Below are 22,775 nucleotides of genomic sequence, written 5' to 3'. Positions count from 1 at the left end.
TTTTTAGGTTAATTCTTAGGTCCTACCACCACTCGGGAATCTCCAAGCTGTCTGTGCTGTCAGGATCGCTCAGGATCACTGCCAGACCGCAGCTCCGTCTGTCTTCCTTTTTCACGCAAATTCTTCTGCTAGTTGAGTTTTAGTCCATGTCTATATCCTGGCTCAGGGGTCCAGGATTATCTTATGTGTCTGTGTTAATTGGTTTTCCTTTTCTTTGTTGAAGAGGGTCTGTGCAGTCTTTCTGCCTAGTCTGCCATCTTGCCGGTCAGTGACCTTTCCTATGTATTCTTGCCCTCTGAGCATATTCTTGCCCTCCCTATGCATATACTGCCATTCAGATCCCCCAGGGTTAGTTGTTTCAAGGAGTGTACCTAGGTGGTGTAAATGTTCACCTTATATGTCTGTTTCTGTTTGCCTGGAAGCCATAGGGTTGAGTTCAATTCCAGGACCAAAGGATGACTAGGGGCCAGAGTCTCAAGGGGTTTCACCAGTTTCCATCAGACCAGTATGCCTTGTCTTTTTTTATGATTTTGAATTTTGTTCCACATTTTTCTCCTACTCTACCCTGGATCTCCTACACTGATCCCTTTCTAAGTGATTGACAGTGGTAGCTGGCCACCATCTAGTTTTTCTGGTCTCACAATCATGTAGGCAGAGTTTCTCATGGTCTCCTAGTCCCTTGGACTAATTGTTTCCATGCATCTTTAGTTTTCTTCATTCTTTTTCTGCTTCAGATGAGGAGAGACCAGTTGTTACATCTTAGATGGCCATTTGCAATCTTTTTAATAACTCATTCGCTACTCACCATGGTAGGGTGTAAACAGTTTTTGTGTAGTATGTTATGCCAATTGAGGTTGATGTGATGTGGTTCTTTTTATATTTCCTTGTTGTTACTTAAAGTGTTCAAACTTTCCTCTTCCCCTTTTGAACATTATTGGTTGTGGTTTCTTGCTTGTTTATTTGCCTGGAAATTTTTAATGGTTACCAGGCATTGTATATTTTACTTTTTTTTGAGTGCTGTGTATTTTTGTTTTCATATGTAGTTAAGTTACTTTAAAACTGTTACTTTCAGGGCCAGCTTTGTTAGGGAGGACCAGTACAACTTTGAGTGTAGGGCTCTGTGATCCATAGAAGATTTTGTGATACTGGAAATTTATAATAAACCTATGGTGTCTAATACTATAGCATCTGAGTTCTTGCAGTGTATTTGGTGAGAGAAAGGAACTGAAGTTTTAAATTTTAATGAGTTTAAATTGAATACTATATTGGTATAGGAGTAGGGTACTGTATTGGAAAATGTAGGTCTCAGGCTAATTCAGTCCACTACAGAGGCAGCACTCTTCTAAGTACTCTATTGGAAATTCACTGGGTTTTGCGAACATAAACTGTTCTAGGTCCCACTCTGAGAGCCTGGGGTTATTCCCCTTGGTGCTTTTTCCGAAAACTTTCCCTAGACTTGAGTGGGTTCTTCACATGTATGTGCTCATCAGTACTTACTGATGACTTGAAAGAGACCCTAACAGATCACCAGAATTCTCTTACTGTGCAGATCTCTCCTCTCTGACAATCTGCCCTGCTTATTTTTTATTTCCTCGGATTTCAGCTCCATATCCTTCACCTAGCTTGACACCCTGGGTTGTGTTGTGCTATGCTGTAACCTAGGAAGTTCTCTCCACACAAGGAGCTGGAGCAGTCATTGGGCTGACCTCATAATGTACTCTTTTCAGTGATCAGTTTCCTGCTCTGCCTGATGCTCAGTATCTAAAAACTATTGTTTCATATTTTCCCACAATATTTTAGTAAATTTCATTTAGGAAAGTAAATCTGGACCTTGATATTCCATGTTGGCTATAAGTGGAAGTCCAAATTAGACAGAAAATTGAAAAAAAAAATTTCTTAGTAATATATTGTTATAGGAGCTTTGGTAGTGTAGTGCGTAAGACATTTGACTGCTAACCAGAAGGCTGGCGGTTTAAGCCCTCCAGTCACTCCTCAGAAGGAAAGCTGGGCAGTCTACTTCCGTAGTGATACCACTTCGGAAACCCAAGGATGGGTCCCTATGAGTCGGGTCCAACTAGACAGCACATGACAACAACAATATCTTGGATACCATTTATTGAGATAATAGATTGTGTAAAGAAGGAAATCATTTGAACCTCTGATTGTACTATATAAATTCTTATCATATAATGTTCTTCACATGTTTTCTTTATCTGTTTATGTGTGAATTAATGTAAATTTTTTATTATTGAATGTTTCATTTTAATTTGCATAAATATTCTTGCTATTTTGGGTTGCTTTGTTTATAAAACATTTGTTTTCATGAGAAGAGAATCTGTATCAACTCTATACAAATAGTGAAAAATATTTCTGATTCAAAGCAGATCAGCCAACTTTTTCAATGTCTTAATGGTTAAATCAGATCATTTTATTGTCACTGTATTTATTTCATAATTTGTAATACCATGGTATTATAATCAAAAGTAATAAAGTATATTACTAATTCGAGAAGTAATTGTGAAAACCTTTAGTGTTTAAAGTGGTAGTAAAATACATTTCTCTGTTTTCTAAGATGTCTAACTAATTAAAAATAACAAAACAAATCTGTGTTATTGAAATTATCTTTACATGTTCATTTGTAGTGCAAATAGAAGTCTAGTATAATGCTTTGAGAAGAACCCCAAGCTTGAATTCAGTATTTGCAATTTAAAGAATGTATCATTATCCTCTTTAAGACTCATTCTCCTCATTTTGAAATGATACTCTTTGTGATATGCATATACCCACAAAAACCCACTACTTTTAAGTAGATTCTGACAAATTGTGACCCTAGGACATAGTAGAACTCCTCCCCCATAGGGTTTCCATGGCCATACATCTTCACGGAAGCAGATTGCCCATTTTTTTCCAGGGAGCATCTGGTAGATTCAAACCACCATCCTTTTTGGTAGAAGCCAAATGCTGCTTTGACCACTGAACAACCAGAGTCTTTTGCTATGCATATAATGGGATCCAAATTAGAGACAGGTGTCAAGCACATGTCCTATGCCTAAAATAAAGCAAATTTTCATGGTAATCATCTGTCATTGCCTCTAGAGCTAGTGTATTGTTGATAGTTCTGTGGAGCCCATTACAGCTCAGGGCAACCCCCATGTGTACAGAGTAGAATTGCTTCAAAGGATTTTGAAGACTTTTTGGAACTCCTATCTCCCGAGGCACCTCTGAGCAGATTCAATCCACCAGCTGTTCAGCTAGTAGTTGAGTGCTTTATCTTTGGTACCACCCAGGGACTCCACCCCTAGAGCTAGTACTATTGTAATATATATTTTCTAGAGATTGGAACTTAAGTATCCTAACTTAAGTGTGGTGATCCCTTTATTAATATGAAGGATTAAATATCAGGCGTTACCTTATAAAGTTTCTTTTAAGTCTATTTGCATTATGTCTGTTATTGATAGTTTTCCTCTGAAGTACCTGGAATGTCCCTTCTTGATGATTTTGCGAAAAAAAAAAAAAAAAAAAAACATTATTTTAGTTAATACTTTCTTACAGATACTCCGAGTATCACAGCTAAACTAATTAGTGAACAAAAAGATGACAAAGAGAAGAAAAACCATGAAGAGAAAGAGAAAGTTAAGACAGAAAATGGATTTCAGGACAATTACAGTGTTGTTGTTGCCTCTGGTATGTTTCTATTTTTTAATAATCTTGATTTTGCTTAAGTTTTTGTAAAGCACACCAAATAAATTTTATTAATGCAGAAAGCTGACTTACAATGATACTTTAATATTACATGTAAAATATTGCTCCAGAAGTTCATTACTCCTGGCATTTATGTCTGAGGCATACCATATTTCATCAGATGTTGAACATAGGTGAATTTTTCAGACGTACTCCATTTATGCATACCTGTGTGAGAAGAGTCATACTCTTTTTAAGTCCATTATATGTCAAGGAAATTTTATATAACATGTTTGTTGAAAAAAGAAGGAAAGATAAAATAAAAATATATATAGTCTCACTTTGTAGATTACTGGGGATGGGAGAAAAGGGTAGGGCAAATTTTAGACTAGTTGGGGGCCACATGCTGAGTTGGGTAAATGTAGGGACGGTATGGGAAGAGTCTGTGACCAGCATTGTAACATTAGGGAAAAGGAGGACCCTGAAATGTACATATAAGGCATAGACAACAGAGGCTAATAACCAGTATATGCACAACACTGCATTACCACTAACACCAAACTCCAGGCTACAGATAAATGTATAGACAAATGAGAAGATCGGATGGGAGTTGGCGACCAGGAATGTACCCTAGACCAATAGTAGATTTAGCTGAAGATAATATTGCATAGATACTAGTGATACAGAATAACCACAATCATTAACAGAAGCAATAGAGATAGAGTTGGAGTAATCCCTCAGAGACAGCCAAACTCCTTGGGAGAGAGAACCACCGGGCCTGCCGACTCAGGACCATAGTATCCGGGGACACCAGACTCAAGTGGCACAACATAATACATAAAAATCTTATTGCACAACCTACTTTGGTGAGTAATGACCAGGATCTTAAAAGCTTTTGAGTGGCCATCTAAGATGCAGGTAATGGTCTCCTTTCATCTGAAGAGGAGAAGAATGAAGAAAATCAAGGGCATTTGGAAACAGTCCAAGGATATGATAGACCTCAAAACCAGAACTGGATGGTGCCTGGCTATCAGTACCAGCCACTCAGGAAGGGATCAAAACTGGAGATCCTGAATAGAGTGGGAGGAAAAACATGGAACAAAATTCAGAAACACAGTAATGACCAGAATTACTGGTCAGATGGAGTCTGATGGGACCCCCAAGGCTATGGCCCTGGGATATACTTCAGTCCTGGAGTAGGACTCACTCCCAAGGACTGGCTTTCAGCCTAATAGTACAAGGGCTTAACATGCCAAGCACCCAACCCAGGATGATGTACCCACCTGTTCTATGGAGATTCACCCCTTGAAGCAATTGGCCAAGCATATTGGTACTAGAGAGGCAGCATTCACATGGAGGGAAAGCTGGGCAGACAGGAGTGCATAGTTAAGAAGGGCACAGCAATGGGAGGGTTACAGGGAAGGGAGGGGAGGAGAGTAGGTTAGGGTTGGTGATAGTAATTGGGGAGTAAAACCAAATGTACATGAACTGTTGAATGTAAGACAAATTCTGCTCTGTAAATTTGCACCCAAAGCACAATAAAAAAAAAAAAATGTGTGGGTGTGTGTAGTCTTAGTTTTTCTTTACAGTGGGTTCACCATACAAGATCAGAAAAGAGGTTGAAAATGAAGTTTGCACTATTATGTAGAGGAGGAAGAAAACATGGCAAAGATAACAAAATTTTGAAGATTAAAATATATATCATATGATTTTAATTCAAACGAAAAAAGAAAATTCGATGTACATAGCCTTATTCTTCAGTTCATTGCCTAATAGGAGACCTAGCTATTCTATGTCAGAGAAAAATTATAAACCCCTGTTTTCCTACACGAACTTGCAGAAAACTACAATCTGGTAAATTGGTTGTAATCTAAAAACTCAGCAATTACAGCAGCTACCAGCTTTTTTAGTTTCTTGACAAATAGCTACAAACATAAGGTAAAAATTACTTACGACCGTATCTTGAAGGACAAATAGAATTGAGAAATTAGATACTGGATTGAAAGAAACATTTTAGCTCCTGGTTTAGGAATATGGTGCGTTACAATTTTAGGCACATATTTTCCCACTTCACATTAGTGTATTGGCTATAAAGAATCTTGGTTCTTCTCTTTTAGGACTCAAATCCCAATCTAAGCGTGCTGTGTCAGCTACCCCACCTCGCCCACCATCAAGGAGAGGGAGGACAATGTCTGATAAAATAGGAGGTACATCTTCAGGAGCAGAGACTGCTAACAAAATGATTACTGTCCCAGTGTTTCACCTGTTTCACAAACTCTTGGCAGGTAATGTTGTGAATCAAAATAGTCCATGAAATTTTAATAATTTATATGAGAAAGAAGTAAAATTAGTAGAGTCATTTTTAATCCGGTCATTGCTCTAGGTATTCCATGAAATCATTTGATAGAGATCAGAAACTCGGATAAAATCAATAAACTATTTATTGAATCAGTTAATATAGTTAAAAATTTTACACAACAGCGGAGTCCCTGCTATAGGCTCTCTGGAACACTTATATTTCTTTATTCTATCCTATTCTTCCTATTGAATATTTTTCTCCACTCCCATTTTTTTTCCCATTAAATTTAAACTTCCCATTTACTATTTTGGCTTTGAGATTAAAGTATGTAATGGGTACTAATAAATGATGTTCTCTTTTCCAGAGGATATTTGCAGTTTAAAGAAAGGCTTATTAAGTAGAAATTTCATTGGTAAATGAGTTAATGAGACTTTCTCCTTACCGTTCCCTCTAAGACAAGTGAGAACCAGAAAAGAAAATACCTATTACAGCTGTTTAGCACTGTAAAGTTGCATGTTTCTTTTTTCATTTGTTTCCTACATTTTACTGTCAATGTGCATAATGAGCAGTAAAATTCATATTTAGTGATCCTATTACAAGTAATAAAGGAACAGTGTGTCGCAGATTTTTTTAGGAATTATTCTAACAATGGAATTGTTAAATATGCCACTGGTAGTTAAGCAATATATTTTCTCTATCTACAATAAATACTTTGACCTATATGCTTCACATCAGTCAAAGTATTACCCATTTTATTGCCATTTTTGTGCTATATTGTTCTAATCAGATTGCTGACTAACTTTGAGTGTATTTTCCTTTTGAGCTTTGCATTCTCTATAGCAGAAGTCACACTATGGCTGTGGGCCAGGTGCCTGTTTTTGTAAACAAAATTTTATTGGAATATAGCCAGTGCCATCATTTTACATATTATATATAACTACTTTCATGCAACGTTGGTAGAGTTGGAGGTTGCAACAGACATAGTATCGATGACTTTGCCTAAAATAATTACTATTTGGCCTTTTATAGAAAGAGCTTTCCAACTCTGAATTTACAGGAATATTTGTTCCTTTGTTTCCTTTTTGCCCATTTTGCTGAGATGAACTTGGTGATATTTTGTTATCAAGTAAATAACACTCTCTACATACATGATTGTTCACACTTGTCAGAAATAAACTCCGTTTTTGTGAAATTTCCCTGGACTGATTTTAAATTGTTTTGAAATTGGTGTCAGAACCAAACTCTTTAATTTCATAAAGACAATAAGAAACTGAGAAAACCAAGACAAGTACATCTTTCCTTGGATTCCAGATTAAACTTAGTTATGTCATTTTTTAGGCCAGCCATTGCCATCTGAAATGACACTTGCTCAGCTTTTAACTCTTTTATATGACCGAAAACTTCCTCAAGGTTACCGCTCAATAGACCTGACTGTTAAATTGGGTTCAAGAGTTATCACAGACCCAAGTCTATCAAAAACAGATTCTTTCAAAAGACTGCACACTGAGAAAGGTAAGTACCTGATTCTCTTTTAAAATTAGTCTTTCAAATGAGAAGGGAGAAATTTCTATAGCTAATGACTTAATTGACCTGTGTTTTTATTATATCAGCTTGATGAGCTATCATTTTTCTTTATGATGGAACTATTTGCTTTTATATTTATAAAAACTTACATTTTTCTACTGGAAATTGTAATTAAGTTGTAATTCCTCTTGTATCACTTTTTTTTTCAATGATTACATGTTGTGCTTTGAGTTCTAAGTATTTCTTCAAGAGCCGTGTAAATTGTTTATCTTTTATAATCAAATGAGAACCTTGATTTAGAATTTCTAGCTTACTGATAATTTATATTGATATATTTATGCTTGTAAACATTATTTTCTTCACATAAATGGGATCATTTAGTTTCATTTTATTTTTACTTAAATACCCTATTAAATATTTTTAATGTGCATTCTTTAGCTGTTTATCCCCATTTATTGAAACATTCTGGTGGCTTTTTAATTTCAGCTATTATATATTACTGCCTCTTTATATTTTCTAGGAAGTAATCAATCTTCAGCAGGATTTCTGTCTCTTTTTTTTATCTATCACACATTCTAACTTTTTGGTTCTTCTAGCGAGTATTTCAGAGTTAAGACAATAGGTTTAATTCTTAGTTTTCAGTAAGAGAAGTCTTTTGTCATTCAGATTTTTCCTTATTAGAATCTTGAGAACATAAACTATAGATTTAATATAGGGCACTTGACTGCTAATCAGAAGGCTGGCGGTTCAAATTCACCACCTGCTTCTCGGAAGGGAGATGGGGCAATCTACTACTGTAGAGATAATGCCCCAGAACCCAAGGAGGTGTCACTGTGAGTTGATCTGACTTGAAGGCAGTGAGTTTGGGGTTTTTTTTTTTTTTTTTTTTTGGACAGTTTCTAGATCTAAGGACTTAATAATTTTAATGTAGAGTATAACTTAATAACTGTGCCCTAAAGAAGGACAATGCTTTCAAACTTTAGTATGCCTTACAAATCACCTACAAAACTTGTTCAAATGCAGATTCTTATATGCTATGTCTAAAGTGGGACCTGAGATTCTACATTTCTGACAAGCACTCAGGTGATGTTGAAGGTAGGTTCATGGTCCACACTTTGAATGAAAGTCACTTAAAGGTTATTTTAGCCTCTAACATTTAATGCAGTAATATCTGATTACTTACATTGAGTAGAGAGATGGTAACAATATCTGCTTTCTTAAATGAAAATACTATAAAAATAGATACTTTCTTGCCTATTAAATTATTATTTTTAATGTATTTTTCTAGATAATGGTGAGTTACTTGGAAGCTGTCCAGAAGATGAGGCTCTCACTCCAAGTGATGAATCTATGGAGGGGGTATCGGATGAATCTTTACTCGAAACCTGTCCTATTCAGTCACCTTTACAAGTTTTTGCAGGCATGGGTGGATTGGCTCTTATTGCAGAAAGGCTACCCATGCTGTATCCAGAAGTAATACAACAGGTAAGATCAGATTCCTGATTGAAATATGTCATTCTGTAGTGAACCCCCTGTTTTTTTTTAAAAAAAAAAAAAACTTTCCTTTCTTGGCATTAACTTTCTTGAAGTTCCCTTTCTTATAATCTTTGAGCATTTTCTATAGCTTTCAAAGACCAGCCTACAAAGAGCTTTATGGAATTGGTTGGTATTGAAGAAATGTCAGAGAGAGAGCACATTTGCCAAGCTCATCGCACTTAAGCATTTACCTTAATTGAATGTCACACACTAATATTTCAGATGGATCTTGGCTCAAGGCAAAGAATACCAGAAAGATGTTTACTTGTGTTTTATTGACTATGCAAAGGCATTTGATTGTGTGGATCATGACAAATTATGGATAACATTGAGAAGAATGGGAATTCCCAAGCACTTGATTGTACTCATGAGGAATCTGTACTTTGACCAGGAGGCTGTTGTTCGAACAGAACAAGGGGACACTACATGGTTTAAAATCAAGAAGGGAGTGCGTCAGGGTTGTATCCTTTCTCCATACTTATTCAATCTATATGCTGAGCAAATAATCCGAGAAGCTGGACTATATGAAGAAAAACGTAGTATCAGGATTGGAGGAAGAATCATTAACAACCTGAGATATGCAGACGATACAACTTTGTTTGCTGAAAGTGAGGATGACTTCAGGCACCTACTGATGAAGGTTGAAGAATACAGTCTGCAGTATGGATTACGTCTCAATATAAAGAAAACAAAAATCCTCACAATTGGACCAATGAGCAGCATCACAATAAATGGAGAGAAGATTGAGGTTGTCAAAGAATTCACATTGCTTGGTTCTACAATCGATGCCAACAGAAGCAGCAGTCAGGACATTAGACGACATGTAACATTGGGAAAGTCAACTGCAAAGGAACTGTTTCAAGTGCTGAGGAGCAAGGATATCTCCTTAAGGACTAAGGTGCACCTGACACAAGCCATGACATTTCCAATCTCCTCGTATGCATGTGAGAGCTGGACAATGAATAAGGAAGACCGAAGAAGAGTTGATGCTTTTGAGTTATGGTGCTGGCGGAGCATGCTGAAAGTACCATGGACTGCTAAAAGAACTAACAGATGTGTCCTGGAGGAAGTGCAGCCAGAATGCTCCTTGGAAGCAAGAATGGCCAGAATTGGTCTCACCTATTTTGGTCATGTTGTGAGAAGGGACCATTCCCTGGAGAAGGATGTCATGCTTGGTAGGGTGGAGGGTCGACGAAAGAGGGGGAGGCCTTCAACGAGATGGATTGACACCATGGCTGCGATGATGGGCTCAAGTATAGCAGGGATCGTGGGACTGGCGCGGGATCAGGCAGTGTTTCGTTCTGCTGTGCATGGGGTTGCTATGAGTCGGAAACGACTTGACGGCACTTAACAACAACAACAACAACATTTCTTTACTTCTTTAAATGTGATATCAGTCATGCTTATTGGAAATGGGAGAGTAAAATGGAATCTTTTATGGTTACTCAAGTATGTTATGTTTTATTTAACTTTTACTTCTGGTTTTGGTTCCATTTCTGTATTAGGTAATTTTAAAAACATGTTACTTTAAATTATATAGTTGATGGAGAGTTTGATATACAAAGCATTTTGTTGAAAGGCACAAAACTAAATTTTTTCCCTGTAATTTCATGTAATTAGTATGTAAATACCTGTTCAGAAAGTGGTAGTTAGAAAGTTAGTTCAGAAAGTTAGTAGTTGCTAACCTAGCATTCAGAAAGTTTAAAGATATTTTGATTTAAAGTGACAGTAACCTCAACACAAGAAGATTGGCACAGATAATGATTTGAATACAGTTTTATTTCTTCATAGAAGAAGGAATGGCATATTTAGTCAAAAGTTTGAAACAGAAAAGTCCCTAACATTTTGAAGTTACATCCCTCTGAAAATGATTCCCTTAATCCAAAATTCTTAACCTGGAAATGCTTTTAAAAAAGAATTACTGATAACCTACTCAATTCAGATAAATTAGATCAAAATCTGTTTAAGTGAACAGGAAGATAAGAAGACATAAATACTTTCATATAATTTTTTTTTTAGTTTTGTGCCTTTGATTTTATTACATTTCCAGTTTTTAATTTCTACATATTTTTAAAATATTCAGCATTTTATCACTTTCAGTTTTTGTTGTTTGTTGCCTTTAAGTCGATTCTGACTTAGGCTGATCCTTGTGTGCTGAGTAGAACGGTTCCATGTGGTCTTCAAAGCTGTGACCTTTTAGAAGGACATTCTGAGATGCCTCGGTTATTGTTTGCCGTCAAGTTGGACCCGACTCATAGCGACCCCTCCTTGGGTTTCCAAGGCAGTATCACTATGGAAGTAGATTGCCCATCTTTCCTTCTGAGGAGTGTCTGGTGGGTTTGAACCTCCAGCCTTCTGGTTAGCAGTCAAGTGCCTTAGGCACTATGCTGCCAGAGTTACTGAGATGCCTCTGTGTGGGTTCAAATGACCAGTTTTTCACCTAGTACTCAAGGGCTTAATTGTTGGCACTACCCAGGGATTAGAGAGTTACAGAGTCACTAAAATTTACAAAGTCCCACCACTTTTTTTAACACTCCCTAAAGAAATCCTGTACTAATTATCCGTCTGCTAATTTTATGTCCCAGTTCTTTCACTTAGCCTAATGTTTTCAAGGTTCATCCACATAGCATATATCCTTACATCATTCTGTAGCTGAATAATTTTTCATTGTGTGTATATACCACATTTTATTTAGCCATTTATCATTTGACAGATACTTGGGTTTTTTAGATTGTTGGTGATTATTACGATTGTTGATGCAGTGACCTTTTGTGCACGAGTTTTCCTGTGGATGTATGTTTTCATTTCTCTTGGGTGAAATTGCTGGGCCATTTCACTTTCACTTTTACTGTGGTTGAAATACACACAGCAAGACATTTCCCAGCGTAACAACATTTACAGCTTACAGACACTGATTACATTTTCCTGTTGTGCCACCATTATTGCTATCCTTTTCCAAAGTATTCTACCACCTATTAGCATAAACTCAGTGCCCCCCCAAACAAAAATTTCCCCTTTTTCCCCCATCCCTCCTACCCCTACTAGTAATCTTTGATTTGTCTCTCTCTCTGTCTTTTTTTTTTTTCAATCTATCTAGAAATTGAGCTTCCCCTCCCATCCCACCCCTGGTAACTAACAAAGGAAGTTTTCTATGTATGGACCTTTCCTTGACTTTTTATAGTAGTGGACTAATACAGTATTTGTCCTTCTGTGGTTGACTTACTTCATACTTCACTCAGCATAATGTCCTCCAAGTTCATCCATGTTATATGGTGTTTGGCATATTCTACATTATACTTTACAGTAGCATGATATTCCAGTGTGTATCTACCACAGTTTGTTAATCCATTCCTTGGTTGATGGGCACTTAAGTTGTTTTCATCTCTTTGCTATTGTTCATAGTGGTGCAGTGAACGTGAGTGTGCATGTATCTGTTCAAGTCCAGCCTCTCACTTTTTTAGGATACGTATATAGTAATTGGGATTTCTAGGTCAAATGGCATTTCTATTTCTGAATATTAAGGAATTCCCATACTGATTTCCACAGTGGTTGTATCATTTTAGTCCCACTAGCAGTGTATGAGACTCTCAATCTCTCCAGATCCTCATCAGCATTTGTTATTTTCTGTCTTCTTGTACTTTGCTATTAATGTTGGGGTGAGATGGTGTCTCATGGTTGTTTTGATCTGCATCTCTGTAATGGCTAATGATCGCAAACACTTCTTCATGTGTTTGTTGGCTCTTTTAGTGAAGTGTCTGTTCATGTCTTCTTCTCATTGTTTAAATGGATTGTTTGTCTTCTTGATCTTGAAGTGTTGGAGTTTTCTGTAAATGTTAGCAAAAAGTTGTTTGTCTGCTATATCATTGCCAGATATTTTTTCCTATTCCGTAGGTTCTTGTTTTACTCTTTTGGAGAAGTTTTTTGATGCACATAAGAATTTAATTTTACCTTGAGACTATGGTCCCTAACTGCCTTTCAGGTCTAGAACTGAACTCAATTCTGTGGCTTACAGCCAAATAAAAGACAGGCATATGAGCTGAACATTTACATCGGGTATATATACTACTTGGAGCATCAATCATGGGAGAACAGAAGGGCAGTGCATGCACAGAAGATAGCTTGGGAAGTAGGAGTGTATGGGGAGGAAGGACATAGGGAAGAGGTAACTATGGGGAGGAAGTGGGAAGAGAGCTGTTGCATTGTGGGGGATTGCAGTCAATGTCATGAGACAAAATACATATGAACTACTGAATGGAGAATAAATTTGCTCTGAAAAATTTCACCCAAATCACAATAAAAATAAAAATAATAATTATAAAAAAAAATTAATTTCAGAAGGTCCCAATCATCTAGTTTATTTTCTGCTGTTTGTGCATCTTGGGTTATACTTAATAGTCTATTTATGCCATAAATTAGGGCCCGTAAGTTTGCACCTATTTTTCCTTTGATGAACTTTATAGTATCAGGTTTCATGTTTAAGTCTTTGATCCATCTGGAGTTAGTTTTTGTGTATGGTATGAGGTATGGATCTTGTTTCAGTTTTGTGCAAGTGACTGTTCAGTATTTCCAGCACAATTTGTGAATGAGGCTATTCTTCCTCATTTAATGGATTTTGGTCCTTTGTCAAAGATCAACTTACCATTGATTGATGGATTTATTTCTGTGTACTCATATCTCTTCCACTGGTATGTGTGTCTGTCCTACCGACACCAGACTGTTTTGACAACTGTGGCTGTAGAGTGGGTTTTGAGATCTGGCAATACAGCATCTCCTACTTTGTTCTTTTTCTTCAAAGTAGTTCTTTGCTTATCGGAGCTCTCTTTCTTTTCCATATCAAATCAGTGATTGGTTTTTCATTTCTTTAAAGAATGCTGATAGAATTTGGATCAGGATTGCATTGAATGTATTGATTGCTTTGGGTAGTATTGACATTCTCACAATGTTCAGTCTTCCTTTTCATGAGCATGGAGTGTTCTTCCATTTATGTAGATCTCTTCTCATTTCTTGAAGCAGTGATTGTAGTTTTCTTTGATAGGTCTTTTGTGTTCCTGGAAAGATTTATTCCTAGATATTTTACCTTTGGGTAGCTACTGTAAATGGTATTGATTTCCTTACTTCTTTTTCAGAGACCTCTTTGCTAGTGTGGAGGAATCCAACTGATTTTAGTATGTTTATCTTTTATCCTGTACTGAATCTCTCAGTAAGTTCCAGTAGTTTCTTTTCTTCCAGCCTTGTGTGTGTGTGTGTGATTTGAGTGAAAGTTTACAGAGCAAATTCACTTTCCATACAGCAGTTCACATACATTTTGTCTCATGACATTGACATAATTCAGCACAATGCAATAGTTCCCCACCTACTTCCTCCTGACAGTCACCTCTTCCCTGTGTCCATCCCTCCATGCACTCCTGCCCCCTGAGCTGCCTCCTTGTGCATAAACAGCCCTTCTTTCTCCCATGATTGTTCTCTCCAAGGAGTGTATCTACCTCAGGCAGATGTTCAAGTCTCATGCTTGTCTTTTGTTTGGCTGTAAGCCACAGGTGTGGGTTCAATTCCAGACCTGAAGGACAGCTAGGGAACATAGTCTCAGTGGTTCCACCAGGCTCTGTCAGACCAGCAAACCTGGTCCCCCACCCCCTTTTTTTTTTTCAAATGATTTTGAGTTTTGTTCCACATTGTCCTCCCACTCTATCCAGGATCTCCTACATAGATCCCCCTCCGAGTGGTAGACGTTGGTAGCCAGGCACGATCTAGTTCTTCTGGTCTCATAGTCATACAGGCTGCAGATCTCATGGTGTACCAGTCTCTAGGACTAATTGTTTCCATGAATCTTTGATTTTCTTCACCCATCATTGCATCTAGATGGCTGCTGGGAAGCTTTTAAAATCCCAGTAGCCAAAGTAGGAGGTAGTAAATGTTTTGGGTAGTATGTTATGCCAGTTCAGCTTGATGTCACCTGTGACTGTGGTCTCGAGCCCACAAGTTCAACTATTCAGTCCCTCTGGATAGCTGGCTGTGACCAAGCAGTGACTATAACCGTGTCCCTTGTCAGCTCTGCTGTACACCTAGGAATTCAGATCATGCAAATACACTTATAGGACCATTGTCTGCCAACCCCATATATGGTCTTGGGTACACTCCCTGCTTCATAGACATACCTAATAGTTCAGCCTGTCTACCCATCTGTCCACCTGTATACCCATGTTTTCCTTCACTGATAACGCAGTACTGTATGTGCAAAAGGGTCCATCTTTGTTGTCTGTACCTCCCATGTTCCTGTCTGTGTCTTCCTCTTCCTCAGTGCCACCATGTTGATCGTTCCCATTTGGTACATTGCCCTTTTCTTCACCCAAATCAGTACCTCTACCTATCTAACAGTGTTTCCTCCCCTCCCTTCCCACCCCTAGTAACCAACAAAGAAAATTTCCTTCCATATATAAACCTTTTCTTGACTTTTACAATAACAGACTGTTTTGGTTACCAAGTGCCGCTCTGACAGGAATATGCCACAAATGGGATGGCCTTAACAAACAGGAGTTTATTCTCTTACAGTTTGGAGGTTTTAAGTCCAAGTTCAAAGTGCCAGGCTCTAGGGTCTGGGTAAAAGTCCCTCAAACTTCCGGTCCAGCTCTGCCTCCTGCTTCCTGCCCACTGGAGGTAGAGATGTTTCTTCACTCAGACAGCTACTGGCTGCTAGGCTGGGAAGCCCAAGGTTGACATATAAAAAGGCACAGTCCTGATGTTACCAAGCCACATGGCAGGCCATTAGTTTAAGTTCATTGTAAGTACCAAGGTCAGCAGAGCATGGAAGGCTGCTGAACAATGACATGGCTACATGCAGGGTCTAAGCGTGCCATATACTAGAGACCATTCCCCAAGGCCTCTGCTTATATACAGGAAGCAGACCACATTCCCTAAAGCAGCTGCTCAGTTGCTCATGGTAGATCCTACCATGGAGTTGATTGCCAGTCTCATCATGGGGAATAACTACCATTAGCTGCCCAGCCATGTTGACATACAAACATAACCACCACTCGGACTAATAGAATATTTGTCCTTCTGTGATAGATTTATTTCACTCAGCATAATGTTCTCCAAGTTCATCCACATTATGTGGTGTTATACAGATTCTAGGTTATTCTTTAGGGTTGCATAGTGTTCCATTGTGTATATGTGCCAAAGTTTGGTTATCCATTCCTCAATTGATGGTCACCTAGGTTGTTTCCATCTTTTGCCTATTGTAAATAGTGCCCCGATGAACATGGGTGTGCATATGTCTGTTCTTGTCATGGCTCTCACTTCTTTAGGGTATATAACTAGTAATGGAATGGCTGGGTCAAATGGTATTTTTAATTCAACTTTATAAGAAATCGCCATACTGCTTTCCACAGTGGCTGTACCATTTTACAGTCCCACCAGCAGTGTATGAGAGTCCCAATCTCTCCACATCCTGGCAAACATTTGTTACTTTGTGTCTTGTTGAACTTCGCTACTAGTGCTGGAGCAAGATGGTATCTCATTGTTTTGATTTGTATCTCTAATGGCTAATGATTGTGAGCATTTCTTCATATGTTTATATCCTCCTTGGTGAAGTGTCTGTTCATGTCTTCTGCCCATTTTTTAATAGGATTATTTTTCTTTTTGTTATTGAGGTATTGGAGTTTTCTATGACTTCTAGAGATAAGTCCCTTGTCAGATATGTCATTGCCAAATATTTGTTCCCATCTTGTAGGTTCTCTTTTGACTCTTCTGGAGAAGTCTTTGGAGGCACATAAAAATTTAATTTTCAAAAGGTCCCATTCATCTAGACACAGTGGCTGTGATGATGGGCTCAAGTATAGCGTGGATCATGGAGCTGGCGCAGGATTGGGCAGTGTTTCGTTCTGGTGTGCATGGGGTCACTGTGAGTTGGAAATGACTCGCCAGCACCTAACAACAACATTCATCTAGTTTCTGTTCTGCTTTTTGTGCATTTTGGGTTGTGCTTGATAGTCTATTTATGCCATATATTAGGGCCCCTAAATTTGCTCCTAGTTTTTCCTTGAGGAACTCTGTAGTTTTAGGTTTCACATTTATATCTTTGATCCATCTGGAGTTAGTTTTTGTGTATGCTGTAAGGTAGAGATCTGGTTTCATTTTTCTGCAAATTGATATCCAGTTTTGCAAGGACCATTCTCTTCCCCATTTCCAATAGTTTTTTGCTGAGTCTCTTGTGTTTTCTATGTATAGGATCATACCATCTGCAAATAGGGATAGTTTTATATGTATATTCTTCCTTATGAATTTGGGTAACTTTTCTTTTTTTTTTTTTTTTTTTGCCTTATTGTCCTGGCTAAGACTTCTAATACAATGCTGAATAGAAGTTGAGATAGAGGGGATCCTTATCTAGTTCCTGTTCATAAGGGGAATGATTTGATTCTCTCTCCATTGAGAATAATGTTGGCTGTCAGTTTTGCATAAATGCCCTTTATTATTTTGAGGATTTTCCCTTGTATTCCCATTTTTCTGAGAGCTTTTATCAGAAATGAGTGTTGGATTTCATCTCTATTCATGAGGGATATTGATCTGTAGTTTTCCTTTCTCCTGGTGTCTTTGCCTGGTTTTTGTATCAGGATTATGCTTGTTTCATAAATTGAATTTGGAAAGGTTCCATCCTTTTCTGTGTTTGGAATAGTTTGAGTAGGATTGGTGTCAGCTCTTGTCACTGTTTTTGGTAGGATTCTCCAATGAAACCATCTGGGCCAGGAGTTTTTTTGTTAGTAATTTTTTTATGACCTGTTGAATTTCTTCTTTTTATTACGAATCTGTTCTGATTTTCTGCCTCAGTCTGTGTTAGTTTAGGTAAGTAGTGTGTTTCTAGAAATCTGTCCATTTCTTTTAGGTTTTCAAATTTATTGGAGTACAGTTCTTCGTAGTATCCTGATACTATTCTTTTTATTTCTATTGGTTCTGTAGTGATGTCACACATTTAATTTCTTATTCATGTTATTTATATCTTCTCCTTTTCCTTTAAGTTTGACATGGTTTATCAATTTTATTAATCATTTCAAAGAATCAGCTTCTAGTCTTGTTGGTTTTTTCTGTTTTCTATTTCAGTTATTTTTGCTCAATTCTTTATTAGTTCTTTTCTTCTGATGACTGTAGGCTTTTTTTGCTCCTCTTGTTGTGATTGTTGGAGATGTTGTGTTAAGGTGTTGATTTTGGCTCTTTCTTCCTTTTTCATGTGTGCATCGATTGCTATAAATATAATGCCTATTGTGGAAGGAATGATGGAATGAGGAAATCATTATTTTAATAATTGTTTCTGACAAGACTTAATGTGCTAGAACCAATGCATTGAAAGAAAGAAAATATATAAACCTCTAAAAAATATAAACCTCTAAAAAGGGCAAAATAATAACTTTCCGAGATACATGGGAGATACATTAACTTACGATATCATATGCCTCCTGATGTTAAGAACTTTGTTTTTTTAAAATAAGTCACTTTATTGTTCGTATTCTAGGGTCGTTATGAGTAGAAATTAACTCAGTACACACAGCATTCTTCCTTATATTCCCCAATATAGAAGAGATCATTTGAATTGAAATTCTTCATTTGAACCTGATACTGATAAATGCAAATAATCAAATACACATTTTTTTTTTCTTTAGGTGAGTGCTCCAGTTGTAACATCTACCACTCAGGAAAAGCCAAAAGATAGTGATCAGTTTGAATGGGTGACCATTGAACAATCAGGGGAATTAGTTTATGAAGCACCAGAAACCATTGCATCTGAACCTCCACCTATTAAGTCAGCAGTACAGACCATGTCTCCCATACCTGCGCATTCTTTGGCTGCCTTTGGATTATTTCTGCGTCTTCCGGGTTATGCTGAAGTGCTACTGAAAGAGAGAAAACATGCCCAGTGCCTTCTTCGACTGGTATTGGGAGTGACAGATGATGGAGAAGGAAGTAAGTATTTAGTATTACTAATTAAATTTATTGAACTTACCAATACATATATAGAAAGTTATTAGTTACATATATAGTATGTGTAAAGTTATCTAGATCATTGGTTATTTTTTATTCACCATATTTTTCTTTCATACTTAAGCTATTTGATGATTTTTTTTATTGATTTGGTTCCAGTATTAGCCATAATAAATCCTAAGGAATCTTCAGTTTTATTTTGTTATTCATTCAAAAAGTTTTTACTTAGAGCTTATGAGATTGCAGGGCATTGGGGAGATTTAAAGATGAAGCAAGTGTGTAGATTCTGCCCTCAAGTAGCTAAAGTCATCTGGTAATAATGATTGGTGATTGTTCTGTTCGGTTGAGATTTTTGTTTAATGAAAGGAAAGATAGATGAAAATCATAGGATAACATATGAGCCTAGCAAGTAAATGTTCATTTTTTTTTTTCCTTACTTCTGATTGCTCACTCAATAACCATTCAATTTGAAAATTAGTATTTTCTTAGGTTATTTCAATATCACTTGGTTTTGATTAGGGGTGATTTCTCTTAACGTGCCATTTAGAAAGAATAAATGGTTAATCCCTGGACCACGAAGTGTATTTAAGGTAGTGAAATGATACTACTTTATTTGTAGACCTCTGAGACTCTGAAGCTATCAAATATTCAAAGTATATATTTTTTCCTTTTGTATTGTGTTGGTGTAATTTTGCAGAAACAGTGAATTTATTTTAAAGGATTTTTATAGCAATTGCTATTAAATTAGAGTCTTCCTATACTAAATAGTCCAAGTTGTTTCATTTCATACATGGATTTTATATGCATATTCCAATAAGTCAGGAATTTCTAATTACTTGATCTGATTTTTTTATTTTAAGCAAATAGAGAACAATCAATTGTGAGAGAAGAGAAGGGCAATGTTTGCACAGGGAAAGAACTCAGCAGGGATGGGGTGGACAGGAGTGCATGGAAGGGAAAGACATGGGGAAGCAGTAACTACAAGGAGGAAGTTTTACATTGTGGGTAATTGCAGTCAATGTCATGAAACAAAATGTGTATGAAATGCTATGTGGAAAATGAATTTGCTTTGTAAACTTCCACCCAAATCACAATAAAAATTTTTAAAAAAATCCAAAAAACTCTTGGATGTTAGACCAGCATTACAAGACATTAGTCTACCCCTCAGCAGAAATAGAGAAAAAATTGCCTTTATGCTATTACAGACCATTTTAAATGAATATACAGTGAATATTTATTTCATTGTTCTTTTATAGTTGTTTCATCTACTCCTCACGTAGCAGTGTTTTTTTGGGGGGGGGGATATGCAACATGTTTTTCTAACTAGAACATAATAGTAGAACAAGAAGAAAATAGTGTCACTCGTTTACTATCTGTTAAGGTTAAAACTATTCCCAAGGAAAAGGGTTAGTTTCTTACTATTGTAAGAATCTTTTATTGCTTCTTTTTTCAGTGGTTAGGTGTTTTAGTTTAAGTTCTTTTTTATAATAAGTTTGACACAGTTCAAGCTGTTAATTATCATTATTATTTATTATTAAATTTTAAGTTATTACTGTTATATTTGTATTTTGGTTGTTTCATTACACAATTAATGATAATATTTTATATTACATAATCATCAATTTGTAACCATATACATACATACATACAAATATAGCTCCTTATGGTAATTTTAAATATTTTTTTTATTTTTCATACTTTTCTCTTTTTAATCTAGGTCATATTCTCCAATCTCCATCAGCCAATGTGCTTCCAACTCTTCCTTTCCATGTCCTTCGTAGCTTGTTTAGCACTACACCTTTGACAACAGATGATGGTGTACTACTGAGGCGGATGGCATTGGAAATTGGAGCGCTGCACCTCATTCTTGTCTGTCTCTCTGCTCTGAGTCACCATGCCCCACGAGTTCCAAATTCTAACCTCAATCAAACAGAGGTAAGTTTAGTCTTAATTTTTTATATTATGAAAAGTTAAAAGTGCATTGGTGAAGTATAGAACAAATTTATTTCTGAAGTAACTAATGTTTCAGAGACTTATTTCTTCCTTCTTGCCCCTAAACAAAGAATATTTAAAAGAGAAACTATGCATTATTTTGTCCTTCTTCAGAAAAACCATAAATTAACTGGTGTACTTAAAAACTAGAAAAGATACCTTTCCCATTTACCTGGATATGTTGATCTTATACTGCAACCCTTCTTCATTTCTTTTCTTGAATTTTAGAGAATAACATCACCAAATGGAAGGTTCTAACCAGTACAATAGGACAAGAAAAGGAAAAAAACAAAACCCTCATTATTCTAGATGGTTTGGTTCTATTCATAGAAAATCCAAAACATAGTTAATGGGATAGGTGACTTTAGTAAGATGACAGTATATAAGGTCAATATATAAAAATGAGTTAATTTATTTATACCAGAAACAAACGTAAATTGAGTTTTTAAAAGATAATTTTTAGAATAGCATCAAAATAGGAAATACTTAGTACATCTGAAATAGTATGAGTAAAATCTTTGCATAAAATGCATGAAATTTTCTTAAGAAATAAGACCTTAATATATTCAGATTTGTGCCCATATCTGTTCCTGATGGATTAGAAGATATAACATGGCAAAAAAAAAAAAAATTCTTCCAAAATTGAGCCTGAAGTTTGATACACTTTCAGATTTATTTTGGAGGAAATTGATAACCTCACTGTAGCACTGAAGTGGAAATGCAAAGCTCAGACTAAGGAACTTCAAAGAAGATCAACAAATCTAGAAGATTGAGCTACCATATATCAAGACTTAATGTGAAGTTACAGCATTAGGGCAAGGACAGATTAATAACCCAGGAAACAGAATAGAGGGTCCCGATATAGAACCCCTGTGGTCATCTGGTATGTGACAAAGGTTACAGGAGCATTATTGAGTAAGAATGGTCTTATCAGTAAATGATAGTAGGTAAATTGAATATCCGTAATATCCATATGGAATAAAAATGAATCTTTTAATGCCTATAGTACTCTATAAGCAACAGTTAGTTCTAAGTGAATAGTAGATACAAAGTATATAATATGCTTTTAGAAGAAAAAATATATACATACCTTTATAATCTTGGGAGCAGGCAAAAAGTTCTTGAAGAGGAAAACAAAACTGCTAACCAATAAGGAGAACAATTTAGAAGATGAAGGAGAGAGCTACATTAAAACTAAGATTTTTTTTTCCCCATCAAAAACATACTGAGAGATGTAAATCAAAACAGCAAGGATATATACTGTCTCACCCCAGCCCTGATGGCAAAGTTCAATGAGACAGAAAATAACAAAAGCCAGTGGGGATGTGGAGAGATTGGGACTCTCATACACTGCTTATGTGACTGTGAAGTGACACAACCACTGCGGAAAGCAATATGGCGGTTCCTTAGAAAGTTGGAATTGGAGATAACATTTGACACAGCAATCCCGTTACTAGGTATATATCCTAGAGAGGTGAGAGCCAGGATAGGAACAGATACATGCACGTTCATGTTTATCACAGCACTATTTACAATAGCAAAAAGATAGAAACAACCTACATGCCAGTCAGTGGAAGAGTGGATGACCAAACTATGTACATACACATACTGGAATGCTATGCAGCACTAAAGAATAATGTAGAGTCTGCAAAACACCTCATAATATGGATGAACTTGGAGAACATTATGCTGAGTGAAATAAGTCAATCACAGAAAGACAAATAAAGTATTAGTTCATTGTTGTGGAAGGTCAAGGAAAGGTTTATATATGGAG

General features: G+C 36.6%; 1 protein-coding gene across 1 annotated transcript in view; it reads left to right on the top strand.

Annotated features, from left to right (window-relative positions):
- The window catches only part of BIRC6 (baculoviral IAP repeat containing 6), a 366,321-nt gene that overhangs the window by 238,855 nt on the left and 104,691 nt on the right, over positions 1 to 22,775 (top strand). Inside the window, exons 58-63 of the mRNA XM_042780685.1 lie at positions 3,553 to 3,684; positions 5,799 to 5,966; positions 7,319 to 7,492; positions 8,793 to 8,989; positions 18,691 to 18,991; positions 20,727 to 20,944. Of these exons, the coding sequence (XP_042636619.1) occupies positions 3,553 to 3,684; positions 5,799 to 5,966; positions 7,319 to 7,492; positions 8,793 to 8,989; positions 18,691 to 18,991; positions 20,727 to 20,944 (1,190 nt within the window). The remainder of the gene's footprint in view (positions 1 to 3,552; positions 3,685 to 5,798; positions 5,967 to 7,318; positions 7,493 to 8,792; positions 8,990 to 18,690; positions 18,992 to 20,726; positions 20,945 to 22,775) is intronic.

This window comes from Orycteropus afer, unplaced genomic scaffold, assembly GCF_000298275.1.
Source record: "Orycteropus afer afer isolate SDZICR_OR568_19922 unplaced genomic scaffold, OryAfe1.0 scaffold00054, whole genome shotgun sequence".
Taxonomy (NCBI): Eukaryota; Metazoa; Chordata; class Mammalia; order Tubulidentata; family Orycteropodidae; genus Orycteropus; species Orycteropus afer.
Note: the sequence above shows the minus strand (reverse complement) of the source record. Positions and strands in the feature narration are given on the sequence as shown.